This window comes from Vespa mandarinia, chromosome 1 (genome assembly GCF_050613455.1).
Source record: "Vespa mandarinia isolate Hongniang chromosome 1, ASM5061345v1, whole genome shotgun sequence".
NCBI lineage: Eukaryota > Metazoa > Arthropoda > Insecta > Hymenoptera > Vespidae > Vespa > Vespa mandarinia.
In genome coordinates, this window is record NC_140810.1 from 17,123,772 (window position 1) to 17,140,010 (window position 16,239).

General features: G+C 24.5%; 5 protein-coding genes across 6 annotated transcripts; all 5 read right to left on the reverse strand.

Moving 5' to 3' along the window:
- Window positions 1-2,609: 2,609 nt before the first annotated feature.
- LOC146873337 (uncharacterized) lies at window positions 2,610-3,644 on the reverse strand. Its single transcript, XM_035870920.2, has 2 exons — window positions 3,240-3,644; window positions 2,610-3,126 (listed from the first exon to the last, which is right to left on the reverse strand). The coding sequence occupies exons 1-2, from the start codon at window positions 3,545-3,547 to the stop codon at window positions 2,661-2,663; spliced, it is 774 nt and encodes a 257-aa protein (XP_035726813.1). The 5' UTR covers window positions 3,548-3,644; the 3' UTR covers window positions 2,610-2,660.
- Window positions 3,645-4,298: 654 nt separating this feature from the next.
- LOC146873338 (uncharacterized) lies at window positions 4,299-6,145 on the reverse strand. The gene is made up of 3 exons (XM_035870921.2): window positions 5,736-6,145; window positions 5,203-5,622; window positions 4,299-4,353 (listed from the first exon to the last, which is right to left on the reverse strand). Exons 1-3 carry the CDS (start codon window positions 6,041-6,043, stop codon window positions 4,299-4,301), a joined length of 783 nt encoding a protein of 260 aa, XP_035726814.2. The 5' UTR covers window positions 6,044-6,145.
- Window positions 6,146-7,947: 1,802 nt separating this feature from the next.
- On the reverse strand, window positions 7,948-11,094 carry LOC118443647 (uncharacterized). 2 transcript variants are annotated; one of them, XM_085659570.1, is made up of 3 exons: window positions 10,692-11,094; window positions 10,422-10,578; window positions 7,948-8,097 (listed from the first exon to the last, which is right to left on the reverse strand). In XM_085659570.1, exons 1-3 carry the CDS (start codon window positions 10,997-10,999, stop codon window positions 8,080-8,082), a joined length of 483 nt encoding a protein of 160 aa, XP_085515696.1. In that variant the 5' UTR covers window positions 11,000-11,094; the 3' UTR covers window positions 7,948-8,079. The 2 variants fall into 2 exon arrangements, with proteins under 2 accessions (XP_085515696.1, XP_035726835.2); XM_035870942.2 differs by lacking the exon at window positions 7,948-8,097 and having other exon boundaries at window positions 10,107-10,578.
- Window positions 11,095-12,254: 1,160 nt separating this feature from the next.
- Window positions 12,255-13,701, reverse strand: LOC146873339 (uncharacterized). The gene is made up of 2 exons (XM_035870924.2): window positions 13,194-13,701; window positions 12,255-13,080 (listed from the first exon to the last, which is right to left on the reverse strand). Exons 1-2 carry the CDS (start codon window positions 13,499-13,501, stop codon window positions 12,618-12,620), a joined length of 771 nt encoding a protein of 256 aa, XP_035726817.1. The 5' UTR covers window positions 13,502-13,701; the 3' UTR covers window positions 12,255-12,617.
- A 918-nt stretch (window positions 13,702-14,619) lies between these two features.
- LOC146873340 (uncharacterized) lies at window positions 14,620-16,087 on the reverse strand. The gene is made up of 3 exons (XM_085659576.1): window positions 15,683-16,087; window positions 15,450-15,567; window positions 14,620-15,338 (listed from the first exon to the last, which is right to left on the reverse strand). The coding sequence occupies exons 1-3, from the start codon at window positions 15,988-15,990 to the stop codon at window positions 15,111-15,113; spliced, it is 654 nt and encodes a 217-aa protein (XP_085515702.1). The 5' UTR covers window positions 15,991-16,087; the 3' UTR covers window positions 14,620-15,110.
- Between the last annotated feature and the right edge of the window lie 152 nt (window positions 16,088-16,239).

Genomic DNA, 16,239 nt, shown 5'->3' on the forward strand with positions numbered 1-16,239 from the left:
TTTACAACATCTCTACACTTACATATTTTACAAAAAGTTATAATATAATAAATATACACAAAAAATAAATAAAAAATAAATATAAAAATATTATTAATAAATTTGATTGGAATATTTAGATGGACACTGTAACTTTTTACTATAGATAGAACAGTATGCGTATATCTAACTAATCTGATTGGAATGTCTTGTTAGATAAGTATATTCATACATCATAATTGTCATTAAATATGATTGATCTCGTATAATTTTTAAAGTGAAATTTTTAGCATTAAAAAAATGTATAACAACTTTTTGAAATTCATTAATAATCGCTTTAACACATTCAAATCTATATTCTTCGGCAAAATGTATAGCTCGATTTATAAATTGACGTCCTATACCTTTCCTCCTATACTTTTTCTGAACGTATAATCTTTTTATCCAAGCAACTGTTGGTTCCCAATTACTTTTACAGACTGACATAATACCTACAATTTTTTTATTATATTGAGATATATCAATATTACATTCATTCAATTTTTCCTGCGTCATAAATATATACGGCTGATCTTGTTCCTGATTATTTACTGATAAATCTTCATATGCTTCCGCTATCCAAAAACGGGAAGAATTAGAGGGCGTGCAAATCCTATTTATAGAAATATATATTCTTATTTTAAAATCATAAACTTAACTAACTACAAACAAACAAAACACACAAACAAAATAAAACTACACGAAAGAAATAATGCAGAATGTAATACCGTGGAATCTCAGACACTTCATTTGCAACAATTTTGGCTTCATACAAAAACTTTGCGTATAATGAAATGTATAATACAATTAGTGGTAAAAATATGACTATACTACAATAAGGATGTAATTCTCCCTGGATGAGTAATATGATTAACACTAGCGATAATAAATTTATTATACGCATAATATTTAGTCCTAATAAAAATCCAATAAATGTATGATTTAACGAATACATTACACTAGCTTTAAGTAATTCTTTGCAAACCGGTTTATCTTCTTCTCTATAAGTTCTAATAAGAATAAATTTCCGCATATTGAGAAAGTATATAAAATATATTGAATCAACCAAAGACACACAATAAAATTTGTTGATTTTTTAAAAACTTAGATTCTACGTATGGAGTGTTTAAAATTCTAAGCAACTGTCAAAATTCTAATTATTGTCACAGTATATATATACACTGAGGTCATGCATTGAAGTATACATAATAGCGTATTGTTTATATGTTTATAACCTTTCTATGTGAAACGTAAATATTTTCAAAGAAAAATTTTTAAACCGAAAGAAATAATACTATTTAGAGAAACTATATCCGGACATGTTATCAATGAATTTTTTTTATGAAAAAATGACTTACTAACGTTGTTTTATATTTATATTAATATTATGATTAAGTACATTTTAAGTCATTTAAACACGATATAAGAGTTATCAAATAAGAAAGTAACACACGAAATTTTTCAAAATTTTCAACTTTCACTAGTAGTAGATCAGACATATTCAATGTTGTCTCTTCAGAAATCGTTGTTCAACAAATCTCTTCCAGAACATAAATAACTTCCGATGATATTTTTATCGCTAAAATTACTACTGCTATTTATTGCTAATATACGATGATAATATGAATATGGTTTTATATAAATTTATATTTCGCGGGATATGATCTCGATAAATATATAAAAACGTTATATAAATTATTAATATACGAAATTATTAATATCTTAGAAATGATGCCGAATTAGCCTACAAATCACACTAATACCAGATAAATCTACGAGCGCAACTAATTTTGTTCGATGCACATCATAATATTAACTAAATGTAATGAGAATAAAGAACTATAAAAATTTATTTCTGTTTGAATACAATCTACACGATTTTTCAATACTTATCTATTACTCATATCGAGAATAGTAATGCAACTAGATTTGAATTAAACCGCTATACATTACTCGATAGATCAATCGAAATTTAATATTTCCTATTTTATCGACAGAACTCAAGGAAAATCTATTTTGAAATTCAATTAATTTTTAAATAGAATGACATTGTAATGACAGAAATGATAGTGCGGTTAAGATATTGGATAATAATCATAGCACCTGTTGATGATTTATACGAATCATGAAATATAATAATTTCTTTTACTAATTTGAAAATTATCTACAATTTCTAATCTATTAAAATTATGTTTTAGTATCTTCATTTATTATTTATATGACTTAAGGTAGTTAATTTTTTAAGTTATTTATAAACTAAACGATTACACAATTAACCCCTATTCATTATTCTTATTATATACAATAATATTGAGAATCTTTAATTCATTTTGTTTAAAATCATTGTATGCAATGAATATTGTATGTCAAATTCTATTCTATTAATAAATTATTACAAATATTATTGACCTAAATTAGATCGAAATGTAAACAATTGGAAATAAGGAAATTGAAAAATATCGATAGCCTCTGAGGAGTTAAAAAAAGTATTACAGATTTTTTACAATGGCTCTGCTCTTATATATTTTACAAACAATTATAACATACAATAAATTAATATAAAAATATTATTAATAAATTTGATTTGAATATTTACACGGACAGTTTAATTTTCTAGAATAGACAGAACATTACACGAATTTCTAATTATTTGAAATAAAATGCCTTGTCTTATATACATATTCATACGTCATAATTGATAATAAAACTGATTGATGACATAGAAGTTTTAACTCGAAACCTTTAGCATCATAAAAATCGATAAGAGCTTTTTGAAATTCATTAATAATCGCTTTAACACATCCAAATCCATGTTCATCAGCGAAATACATAGCTGTATTGATAAATTGACTTCCGATACCTTTCCTTCTAAACTTTGTCTGGACATATAATCTTTTTATCAAAGCACCTCTTGGTTCGCAACTGCATTTACAGACTGACATAATACCTACAATTTTTTTATTATGTTGAGATACATCAAAAGTACATTTATTCAAGTTTTCCTCTGTCATGAATGTATATTGCTGATCTTGTTCCTGATCCATTAATGAATGATGTTCATATGCTTCCGCTACCCAAAAACGTGATGAATCATCGTCCGTGAAAATCCTATTTACAAAAATATATACTTTTATTTTAAAATAATCTTAACTAACTACGAACTAACAAAAACAGACAAACAAAATAAAACTAAACAAAAGAAATAATTCAGAATGTAATACCGTGGAATCTCAAATACTTCAAATCCAACAAGTCTAGCTTCATACAAAAATTTTACATATAATGAAATATATAATGCAATTCCTGGTACAAATATAACCATAAAAGAATAAAACAAAGGTAATCCTGTATACATGAGTAATATCATTAACACTATAGTTGCAAAATATACTACACGCATAATATTTATTCCTAATAAAATTCTAATAAATGTATGATTTAGCGTATACATTACACTAGCTTTAAGTAATTCTATGCAAACCGATTCATCTTCATCATTATAAGTTCTAATAACTATAAATTTCCGCATATTGAGAAACTATACAAAATGTATTGAATCAATCAAAGGCACACAATAAAATTTGTTGATCTTTGAAAAACTTAACTTCTATGTACATAATGTTTAAAATTTTAAGCAACTGTCAAAATTCTAATTATTGTCACAGTATATATATAGACTGAGGTCATGCATTGAAGTACACATAATATCGTATTGTTTATATGTTTATAACCTTTCTATGTGAAACGTAAATATTTTCAAAGAAAAATTTTTAAACCGAAAGAAATAATACTATTTAGAGAAACTATATCCGGACATGTTATCAATGAATTTTTTTTATGAAAAAATGACTTACTAACGTTGTTTTATATTTATATTAATATTATGATTAAGTACATTTTAAGTCATTTAAACACGATATAAGAGTTATCAAATAAGAAAGTAACATACGAAATATTTCAAAATTTTCAACTTTCACTAGTAGTAGATCAGACATATTCAATGTTGTCTCTTCAGAAATCGTTGTTCAACAAATCTCTTCCAGAACATAAATAACTTCCGATGATATTTTTATAGCTAAAATTACTACTGCTATTTATTGCTAATATACGATGATAATATGAATATGGTTTTATATAAATTTATATTTCGCGGGATATGATCTCGATAAATATATAAAAACGTTATATAAATTATTAATATACGAAATTATTAATATCTTAGAAATGATGCCGATATGGCCTACAAATCACACTAATACCAGATAAATCTACGACCGCAACTAATTTTGTTCGATGCACATCATAATATTAACTAAATGTAATGAGAATAAAGAACTATAAAAATTTATTTCTGTTTGAATACAATCTACACGATTTTTCAATACTTATCTATTACTCATATCGAGAATAGTAATGCAACTAGATTTGAATTAAACCGCTATACATTACTCGATAGATCAATCGAAATTTAATATTTCCTATTTTATCGACAGAACTCAAGGAAAATCTATTTTGAAATTCAATTAATTTTTAAATAGAATGACATTGTAATGACAGAAATGATAGTGCGGTTAAGATATTGGATAATAATCATAGCACCTGTTGATGATTTATACGAATCATGAAATATAATAATTTCTTTTACTAATTTGAAAATTATCTACAATTTCTAATCTATTAAAATTATGTTTTAGTATCTTCATTTATTATTTATATGACTTAAGGTAGTTAATTTTTTAAGTTATTTATAAACTAAACGATTACACAATTAACCCCTATTCATTATTCTTATTATATACAATAATATTGAGAATCTTTAATTCATTTTGTTTAAAATTATTGTATGCAATGAATATTGTATGTCAAATTCTATTCTATTAATAAATTATTTCAAATATTATTGACCTAAATTAGATCGAAATGTAAACAATTGGAAATAAGGAAATTGAAAAATATCGATAGCTTCTGAGGAGTTAAAAAAAGTATTACAGATTTTTTACAATGGCTCTGCCCTTATATATTTTACAAACAATTATTACATACAATAAATTAATATAACAATATTATTCATAAATTTGATTTGAATATTTACACGAACAGTTTAATTTTTTGGAATAGACAGAACATTACACGAATTTCTAATTATTTGAAATAAAATGCTTTGTCTTATATATATATTTATACATCATAATTGAAAATAAAAGTGATTGACGACATACAATTCTTAAATCGAAACCTTTAGCATTATAAAAATCTATAAGAGCTTTTTGAAATTCAATAATAATCGCTTTAACACATCCAAATCCATGTTCTTCGGCAAAATACATAGCTGTATTCATAAATTGACTTCCGATACCTTTCCTTCTATAATTTGTCTGCACATATAATCTTTTTATCAAAGCACCTTTTGGTTCGAAATTGCTTTTACAGACTGACATAATACCTACAATTTTTTTATTATGTTGAGATACATCAAAAGTACATTCATTCAAGTTTTCCTCTGTCATAAATGTATATTGGTGATGTTGTTCCTGATCAATTAATGAAAGATCTTCATATGCTTCCGCTACCCAAAAACGTGACGAATTATCGCGCCTGTAAATCCTATTTATAAAAATATGTAATTTTATTTTAAAATAATCTTAACTAACTACGAACTAACAAAAACAGACAAACAAAATAAAACTAAACAAAAGAAATAATTCAGAATGTAATACCGTGGAATCTCAAATACTTCAAATCCAACAAGTCTAGCTTCATACAAAAACTTTAAATATAATGAAATATATAATATAATTCCTGGTATAAATATAACCATAATAGAATAAAACAAAGGTAATCCTTTATGCATGAGTATTAGCATTAATACTATAGTTGCAATATTTACTACACGCATAATATTTATTCCAAATAAAATTCCAATAAATGTATGATTTAGCGAAAACATTACACTAGCTTTAAGTAATTCTATGCAAACCGATTCATCTTCATCATTATAAGTTCTAATAACAATAAATTTCCGCATATTGAGAAACTATACAAAATGTATTGAATCAATCAAAGGCACACAATAAAATTTGTTGATCTTTGAAAAACTTAACTTCTATGTACATAATGTTTAAAATTTTAAGCAACTGTCGAAATTCTAATTATTGTCACAGTATATATATATATATATTGAGGTCATGCAATGTAGTACACATAATAGCCTATTGTTTATATGTTTATAACGTTTCTATCCGAAACGAAAATATTTTCAATTGAAAGTTTTTAAATTAAAAGAAATAATATTATTTAGAGAGATGATATTGGGATATGTTTTCAATGATTTTTCTTATAAAAAAATGATTTAATAACGTTGGATTATATTTATAATAATACTATGATTAAGTACTATTCAAGTCATTTAAACAAGTTATAAATTAAAAGTTATCAAAAAAGAAAATAACAATCAAGATTCTTCAAAGTTTTCACTTTCCATCAATTGCGAATCCGAAATATTTGATTTTGTTTCTTCAGAAATCGTTCTTGAACAGATCTGTTTGAGAACATAAATATCTTTCGATGATATTTTTATCGTTAAAATTACTACTGCAATTTATTGCTAATATACAATAATTATATGAATATGGTTTTATATAAATTTATATTTCGCGTGATATGATCTCGTTAAATATATAACACAGGTATATAGGTTATACGAAATTATTAATACCTTAGAAATGTTACCGATATACCTCATCAATCGCAGTAATACTAGATAAATCTATTGGTGCAACTAATTTCGTTCGGTGCACATCATAATATTAACTAAATGTAGCGGGAATAAAGAACTATACAAATTTTTTCTGTTTAAATACAGTCTACACGATTTTTCAATATATATCTAATATCCATATCGAGAATATTAACGCAACTATGTTTGAATCAACAGCTATACAGTACTCGATAGATCAATCGAAATTTAATATTTCCTATTTTATCGACAGAACTCAAGGTAAATCTATTTTGAAATTCAATTAATTTTTAAATAGAATGACATTGTAATGACAGAAATGATAGTGCGGTTGAAATAGTGGATAATAATCATAGCAACTATTGATGATTCATGCGGATTACGAAATATAATAAATTCTTATCCTAATATAAACATTATCTTCAGTTTTTAATCCATTAAAGTTATGTTTTAGTATCTTCTTTTATTATTTATATGACTTAAGGTAGTTTATTTTTTAAGTCTTAAAATAAACGATTATTCATTTAACCCGTGATCATTATTCTTGTTTTCAATAGTATTAAGCAGTTTTAATTCATTTTATTTAAAATCATTGTATGCAATAAATATTGTATCTCAACTTCTATTTTATTAATACATTATTTCAAATATTTTAGACCTAAATTAGATCCAAATGTAAACATTGTGAAACATATTGAAAAATAATAATAGCCATTAAAGATGTGAAAAGGGAATTACATTTTTTTACAACATCTCTACACTTATATATTTTATAAAAAGTTATAACATACAAAAAATAAATTTAAATATACTATTAATAAATTTTATTTGAATATTAATATGGACATTTCAATTTTTTGGCACAGATTGTACATTACGCAAATTTTTAATGATAATGCGTTGTTCGAAATATATATTCATACATCGTAACTGATATTAAAAATGATTTACCACGTAAAATTTTTACATTGAAATTTCTAGTATTATAAAAATTTATCAGAACTTTTTGAAATTGAGAACTAATCGTTTTAACACATTCAAATCTATGCTCTTCAGCAAAATGCGTAGCTTGATTCAGAAGTTGACTTCCTATACCTTTTCTTCTATACTTATTCTGAACATATAATCTTTTTATCCAAGCAACTGTTGGTTCTAAATTTTTTTTATAGACTGCTAAAATACCTACTATTTTTTTATTATGTTGAGATATATCAATATTACATTCATTCAATTTTTCCTCTGTCATAAATATATATCGCTGATCTTGTTCCGAACGATTTAATGAATAATCTTTACATTCTTCAGCTATCCAAAAACAGCAAGAATTACTGACCGTGTAAATCCTATATATAGAAATAAATTTTTTTATTTTAAAATCATGATCTTAACTAAGTACAAAATAACAAAAACAGACAAGCAAAATAAAACAAAACAAAAGAACGAATTCAGAATATAATACCGTGAAATCTCAGATACTTCATTTCCAACAATTCTAGCTTCATACAAAAACTTTGATAATAATGAAATATATAATATAATTCCTGGTATAAATATAACCATAATACAATAAACCACATAGAATCCTGTCTGAAGGAGTACTACCATTAACACTATAGATAATACATTTATTATACGCATCACATTTGTTCCTAATAAAAATCCAATAAATGTATGATTTAGCGGATACATCACACTAGATTTAAGTAATTCTTTGCAAACCGGTTTATCTTCTTCTCTATAAGTTCGAATAAGAATAAATTTCCGCATATTGAGAAAGTATATAAAATATATTCAATCAACCAAAGAGACACAATAAAATTTGTTGATTTTTTAAAAACTTAGATTCTACGTATGGAGTGTTTAAAATTCTTAGAAACTGTTAAAATTCTAATTATTGTCACATATATATATACACTGAGGTCATGCATTGTAGTATACATAATAGCGTATTGATTATATGTTTATAACGTTGCTATTTGAAACGTAAATATTTTTAAATGAAAATTTCTAAATTGAAAGAAATAGTACTATTTAGAAAGAAGATATCAAGATAAGTTTTCAATGAATTTTCTTATGAAAAAATTATTTAATAACGTTGTTTTATATTTATATTAATATTAAGATTAATTATTTTTCAAGTCATTTAAACACGTTGTAACAGTTATCAAAAAAGAAAGTAATAAACATGATTTTTCAAAGTTTTCCCTTCTCATCAGTTGCGAATTCGAAATATTTGATCTTGTTTCTTCAGAGATCTTTCTTGAACAGATTTGTTTAAGAACATAAATAACTTCCGATGATATTTTTATCGTTAAAATTACTACTGCAATTTATTGCTAATATACAATAATTATATGAATATGTTTTTATATAAATTTATATTTCGCGTGATATGATCTCATTAAATATATAACACAGGTATATAGGTTATACGAAATTATTAATACCTTAGAAATGTTACCGATATACCTCATCAATCGCAGTAATACTAGATAAATCTATTGGTGCAACTAATTTCGTTCGGTGCACATCATAATATTAACTAAATGTAGTGGAAATAAAGAACTATAAAAATTTTTTCTGTTTAAATACAGTCCACACGATTTTTCAATATTTATCTAACATCCATAACGAGAATAGTAATGCAACTATGATTGAATCAAACAGCTAAGCAGTACTCGATAGACCAATCGAAATTTAATATTTTCTATTTTATCGACAGAACTCAAGGAAAATCTATTTTGAATTAATTTTTAAATAGAATGACATTGTAATGCCAGAAATGATAGTGTAGCTAAGATAGTGGATAATAATCATACCAACTGTTGATGATTTATGGGGATTATGAAATATAATAATTTCTTTTAGTAATTTAAACATAATCTACAGTTTCAAATCTATTAAAATTATATTTTAGTATCTTTTTTTTATTGTTTACATGAGATAAGGTAGTTGATTTTTTAAGTTTTAATTCGAACAATTGTTCATTTAACCCCTGTTCATTATTCTTGTTATGTACAATAATATTGAGCAGCATTGATCCATTTTGTTTAAAATAATTATATGCTATAAATACTGGATGTCAAATGTTTTTCTATTAATAAATTATTTCCAATATTGTCAACCTAAATTAGATCCAAATGTAAATATTGGGAAATAAGGAAATTGAAAAATATCGATAGCCTCTGAGGAGTTAAACAAAGAATTACAGATTTTTTACAATGCCTCTGCCCTTATATATTTTACAAACAATTATTACATACAATAAATTAATATAACAATATTATTCATAAATTTGATTTGAATATTTACACGAACAGTTTAATTTTTTCGAACAGATTGAAAATTACGGTAATTTCTACTGAACTGAATGAAAATCCATTACACGAAACATATATTCATACAGCGTAATTGATATTAAAAATGATTTATCACGTATAATATTTACAGTGAAATTTTTAGTATTATAAAAACAAATAAGATGTTTTTCAAATTCAGAAACAATCGCTTTAATACATAGAATTCCGTTTTCATCGGCAAAAAATACTGCTTGATTCATAAGTTGATTACCTATACCTTTCCTAGAATACTTTTTTTGAACATAAAATCTTTTTATATAACCAAGTGTTGGTTGCCAATTACTTTTACGGAATGCCATAATACCTACAATTTTTTTATTATGATTAGAAACATCAATGTTACTATCATTCAAGTTTTCCTCTGTCATGAATACATATTGCTGATCTTGTTCCTGATCATGTAATGGAAAATCTTCATATGCTTCCGCTACCCAAAAACGGGAAAAATTATCGAGCGTGTAAATCCTATTTATAGAAGTATATATTTTTATTTTTAAATAATCTTAACTAACTACGAACTAACAAAAACAGACAAACAAAATAAAACTAAACAAAAGAAACAATTCAGAATGTAATACCGTGGAATCTCAGATACTTCATTTCCAACAATTCTAGATTCATACAAAAACTTCACGTATAATGAAATGTATAATATAATTTCTGGTATACATATAAGTACACCACAATAAGCTATAGGTACTCCTGCATATATGAGAATTATCGTCACCACTATAGGTAAGATATTTATTATACGCATAATATTTTCTCCTACTAAAACTCCAATAAATGTATGATTTAGCTGTTTCATTACACTAGCTTCAAGTAATTCTTTGCAAACCGGTTTATCTTCTTCTTTATAAGTTCTAATAAGAATAATAGTTCGCATATTGAGAAATTATATAAAATATATTGAATCAACCAAAGGCACACAATACAATTTTTTGATTTTTGAAATACTTAAGTTCTACATATATGGTGTAGAAAATTTTACGCAACTGTGAAACTCTAATTATTGTTACAGTATATATATATATATATATATATATATATACTGAGGTCATGCATTGTAATACACATAATAGCATATTGTTTATATATTTATAACGTTGCTATTTGAAACGTAAATACTTTTACGAAAATTTTTAAACCGAAAGAAATAGTACTATTTAGAGAGATGATATCCGGACATGTTTTCAATGTGTTTTCTTATCAAAAAATGACTTAGTAACTTTGTTTTATATTTATATTACTATTATGATTAAGTAAATTTCAAGTCATTTAAACAAGTTATAAGAATTATCAAAAAAGAAAGTAAAGAACAAGATTTTTCAAAATTTCTCTTCCCATCAGTTGCGAATGCGAAATATTTGATTTTGTTTCTTCAGAAATCGTTCTTGAACAGATCTGTTTGAGAACATAAATATCTTTCGATGATATTTTTATCGTTAAAATTACTACTGCAATTTATTGCTAATATACAATAATTATATGAATATGTTTTTATATAAATTTATATTTCGCGTGATATGATCTCGTTAAATATATAACACAGGTATATACGTTATACGAAATTATTAATACCTTAGAAATGTTACCGATATACCTCATCAGTCTTAGTAATACTAGATAAATCTATGAGTGCAATTAATTTCGTTCGGTGCACATCATAATATTAACTAAATGTAGTTGGAATAAAGAACTATACAAATTTTTTCTGTTTAAATACAGTCTACACGATTTTTCAATACTTATCTATTACTCATATCGAGAATAGTAATGCAACTAGATTTGAATTAAACCGCTATACATTACTCGATAGATCAATCGAAATTTAATATTTCCTATTTTATCGACAGAATTCAAGCAAAATCTATTTTGAAATTCAATTAATTTTTAAATAGAATGACATTGTAATGACAGAAATGATAGTGCGGTTGAAATAGTGGATGATAATCATAGCACCTGTTGATGATTTATACGAATCATGAAATATAATAATTTCTTTCACTAATTTGAAAATTATCTACAATTTCTAATCTATTAAAATTATGTTTTAGTATCTTCATTTATTATTTATATGACTTAAGGTAGTTAATTTTTTAAATTATTTATAAACTAAACGATTATTCATTTAACCCCTGTTCATTATTCTTGTTATGTACAATAATATTGAGCAGCATTGATCTATTTTGTTTAAAATAATTATATGCTATAAATACTGGATGTCAAATGTTTTTCTATTAATAAATTATTTCCAATATTGTCAACCTAAATTAGATCCAAATGTAAATATTGGGAAATAAAGAAATTGAAAAATATCGATAGCCTCTGAGGAGTTAAACAAAGAATTACAGACTTTTTACAATGCTTCTGCTCTTATATATTTTACAAACATTTATAACATACAAAAAATTAATATAAAAATATTATTCATAAATTTGATTTGAATATTTAGACGGACAGTTTAATTTTTTGGAACAGATTGAACATTACCCTAATTTCTACTAATCTGAATGAAAATCCATTGATCGAAATATATATTCATACAGCGTAATTGATATTAAAAGTGAATTATCACGTATAATATTTACAGTGAAATTTTTACTATTGTAAAAATTAATAAGATGTTTTTCAAATTCAGAAACAATCGCTTTAATAAATAGAATTCCGTGTTCATCGGCAAAAAATACTGCTTGATTCATAAGTTGATTACCTATACCTTTCCTAGTATACTTTTTCTGAACATAAAATCTTTTTATATAACCAAGTGTTGGTTGCCAATTACTTTTACGGAATGACATAATACCTACAATTTTTTTATTATGATTAGAAACATCAATGTTACTATCATTCAAGTTCTCCTCTGTCATGAATACATATTGCTGATCTTGTTCCTGATCATGTAATGGAAAGTCTTCATATGCTTCCGCTACCCAAAAACGGGAAAAATTATCGAGTGTGTAAATCCTATTTATAGAAGTATATATTTTTATTTTTAAATAATCTTAACTAACTACAAACTAACAAAAACAGACAAACAAAATAAAACTAAACAAAAGAAATAATTCAGAATGTAATACCGTGGAATCTCAGATACTTCATTTCCAACAATTCTAGATTCATACAAAAACTTCACGTATAATGTAATGTATAATATAATTTCTGGTATAAATACAAGTACACCACAATAAGCTATATGTAGTCCTGTAGATATGAGAATTACCATCAATACTACAGATAACACATTTATAATACGCATAATATTTAGTCCTATTAAAAATCCAATAAATGTATGATTTAGCTGATTCATTACACTATCTTCAAGTAATTCTTTGCAAAACAGTTTATCTTCTTCTTTATAAGTTCTAATAAGAATAATATTCCGCATATTGAGAAATTATATAAAATATATTGAATCAACCAAAGAAACACAATAAAATTTTTTGATCTTTGAAATACTGAAGTTCTACCTATATTGCGTAGAAAATTTTAAGCAACTGTGAAATTCTAATTATTGTCACAGTATATATATACGCTGAGGTCATGCATTGTAATACACATAATAGCGTATTGTTTATATGTTTATAACGTTGCTATTTGAAACGTAAATATTTTTAAATGAAAATTTTTAAACCCAAACAAATAGTACTATATAGAGATACGATATCCGGATATGTTTCCAATGAATTTTTTTATGAAAAAATGACTTAGTAACGTTGTTTTATATTTATATTAATATTATGATTAAGTACATTTCAAGTCATTTAAACACATTATAAGAATTATTAAAAAAGAAAGTAACAAATAAGAGTTTTCAAAGTTTTTTCTTCCCATCAGTTACGAATCCGAAATATTTGATTTTGTTTCTTCAGAGATCGTTGTTCAACAAATCTCTTCCAAAATATAAATAACTTCCGATGATATTTTTATCGCTAAAATTACTACTACTATTTATTGCTAATATACGATGATAATATGAATATGGTTTTATATAAATTTATATTTCGCCGGATATGATCTCGATATATAGGAACTATATACCTTCTTTATATATTACGAAATTATTAATATCTGAGAAATGTTACCGATATATCTTATGAATCGCAGTAATACTAGATAAATCTACGAGAATAACTAATTTCGTTCGGTGCACATCATAATTTGAACTAAATATTGTAAGAATAAAGAACTATAAAAATTTATTTCTTAAATACAGTCCACACGATTTTTCAATATTTATCTTATATCCATATCGAGAATAGTAACGCAACTATGTTTGAATCAAACAGCTAACCAGTATACGATAGATCAATCGAAATTTTATATTTTTTATTTTATAGAAAATTTTCTTTTTTACAGAATTCAAGAAAAATCTATTTTGAAATTCAGGTAATTTTTAAATGGAATGACACTGTAATGACAGAAATGGTAGTGCGTTTAACATAGTGGATAATAATCGTACCAACTGTTGATGATTTATGGAGATTATGAAATATAATAATTTCTTTTAGTAATTTAAACATAATCTATTAAAATTATTTCAAATCTATTAAAATTATGTTTTAGTATCTTTATTTTATTGTTTTTATGACCTATGTTTTAATTCAAAGTATTATTCATTTAACCCCTGTTCATTATTCTTGTTATGTATAATAATATTAAACAGCTTTAATTTATTTTTTTAAATCATTATATGCAATAAATACTGGATGTCAAATGCTATTTTATTAATAAACTATTTCAAATATTATTGATCTAAATCAGATCAAATGTAAACATAGGGAAGTAAAAAAACGGGAAAGTATTGATAACTTCCAATCATGTAAAAAATAGAATAACAGATTTTTCACAATATCTCTGCTCTCATATATTTTATAATAAGTTATAACATACATAAAATAAATAAATAAATATTATTCAAAAATTTGTTTTGAATATTTAGAGGGACAGTTAAATTTCTTGGCATAGATTGAACATTATCCGAATTTCTAATGATCCTAATGAGAATCACTTATTCGAAATATATATTCATACAGTGTAACTGATATTAAAAATGATTTATCATGTATAACATTTACAGACAAATTTTTCGTATTATAAAAATACATGATATGTTTTTGAAATTCAGAAACAATCGCTTTAATATATAAAATTCCATTTTCGTCTGCAAATTGCAGAGCTTGTTTCAAAAGATTACTTCCTATACCTTTCCTTGTATACTTTTTCTGAACATAAAATGTTTTTATCCAAGCAAGTCTAGGTTGCCAATTACTTTTACAGACTGACATAATACCTACAATTTTTTTATTATGATTAGAAAAATCAATATTACATACATTCATTTCTTCCTCTGTCATGAATACATATTGCTGATTTTGCTCCTGATTATTTAATGAAAAATCTTCATATGCTTCCGCTATCCAAAAACAGGAAGAATTATCGAGCGTGTAAATCCTGTTTATAGAAATATATATTTTTATTTTAAAATCAAAAACTTATCTAACTACAAACAAACAAAACACACAAACAAAATAAAACTACACGAAAGAAATAATTCAGAATATAATACCGTGAAATCTCATCCGCTTCATTTCCAACAATTCTAGCTTCATATAAAAACTTTGCGTATAATGAAATATATAATATTATTTCTGGTATAAATATAACTATAATACAATAAATTTTATGTATTCCTGTATACATGAGAAGTGACATTAACACTATAGATAATATATTTACTATACGCATAATATTTAGTCCTAATAAAAATCCAATATATGTATGATTTAGCTGATTCATTACACTAGCTTCAAGTAATTTTTTGCAAAACAGTTTATCTTCGTCTCTATAAGTTCTAATAAGAATACATTTCTGCATATTGACAAATTATATAAAATATATTGAATCAAGCAAAGTAACACAATAAAATTTGTTGATCTTTGAAATACTTAAGTTCTACCTATATAGTGTATAAAATTTTAAGCAACTGTGAAATTCTAATTATTGTCATAGTATATATATATACACTGAGGTCATGCATTGTAATACACATAATAGCGTATTGTATGTATGTTTATAACGTTGCTATTTGAAACGTAAATATTTTTAAATGAAAATTTTTAAACC

Coding starts and splice junctions, on each gene's coding strand:
- LOC146873337 (XM_035870920.2), bottom strand. CDS start 3,547: ATGCGGAAATTTATAGTTATTAGAACTTATAATGATGAAGATGAATCG. Junction 3,127..3,239: donor GAAGTATTTGAGATTCCACG/GTATTACATTCT, acceptor TTTTGTAAATAG/GATTTTCACGGACGATGATT.
- LOC146873338 (XM_035870921.2), bottom strand. CDS start 6,043: ATGCGGAAATTTATTGTTATTAGAACTTATAATGATGAAGATGAATCG. Junction 5,623..5,735: donor GAAGTATTTGAGATTCCACG/GTATTACATTCT, acceptor TTTTATAAATAG/GATTTACAGGCGCGATAATT. Junction 4,354..5,202: donor CTTTTATTTTCAATTATGAT/GTATAAATATAT, acceptor AAATTTTTATAG/TTCTTTATTCTCATTACATT.
- LOC118443647 (XM_035870942.2), bottom strand. CDS start 10,999: ATGCGAACTATTATTCTTATTAGAACTTATAAAGAAGAAGATAAACCG. Junction 10,579..10,691: donor GAAGTATCTGAGATTCCACG/GTATTACATTCT, acceptor TTCTATAAATAG/GATTTACACGCTCGATAATT.
- LOC146873339 (XM_035870924.2), bottom strand. CDS start 13,501: ATGCGGAATATTATTCTTATTAGAACTTATAAAGAAGAAGATAAACTG. Junction 13,081..13,193: donor GAAGTATCTGAGATTCCACG/GTATTACATTCT, acceptor TTCTATAAATAG/GATTTACACACTCGATAATT.
- LOC146873340 (XM_085659576.1), bottom strand. CDS start 15,990: ATGCAGAAATGTATTCTTATTAGAACTTATAGAGACGAAGATAAACTG. Junction 15,568..15,682: donor GAAGCGGATGAGATTTCACG/GTATTATATTCT, acceptor TTCTATAAACAG/GATTTACACGCTCGATAATT. Junction 15,339..15,449: donor TGACAGAGGAAGAAATGAAT/GTATGTAATATT, acceptor TTTTATGTTCAG/AAAAAGTATACAAGGAAAGG.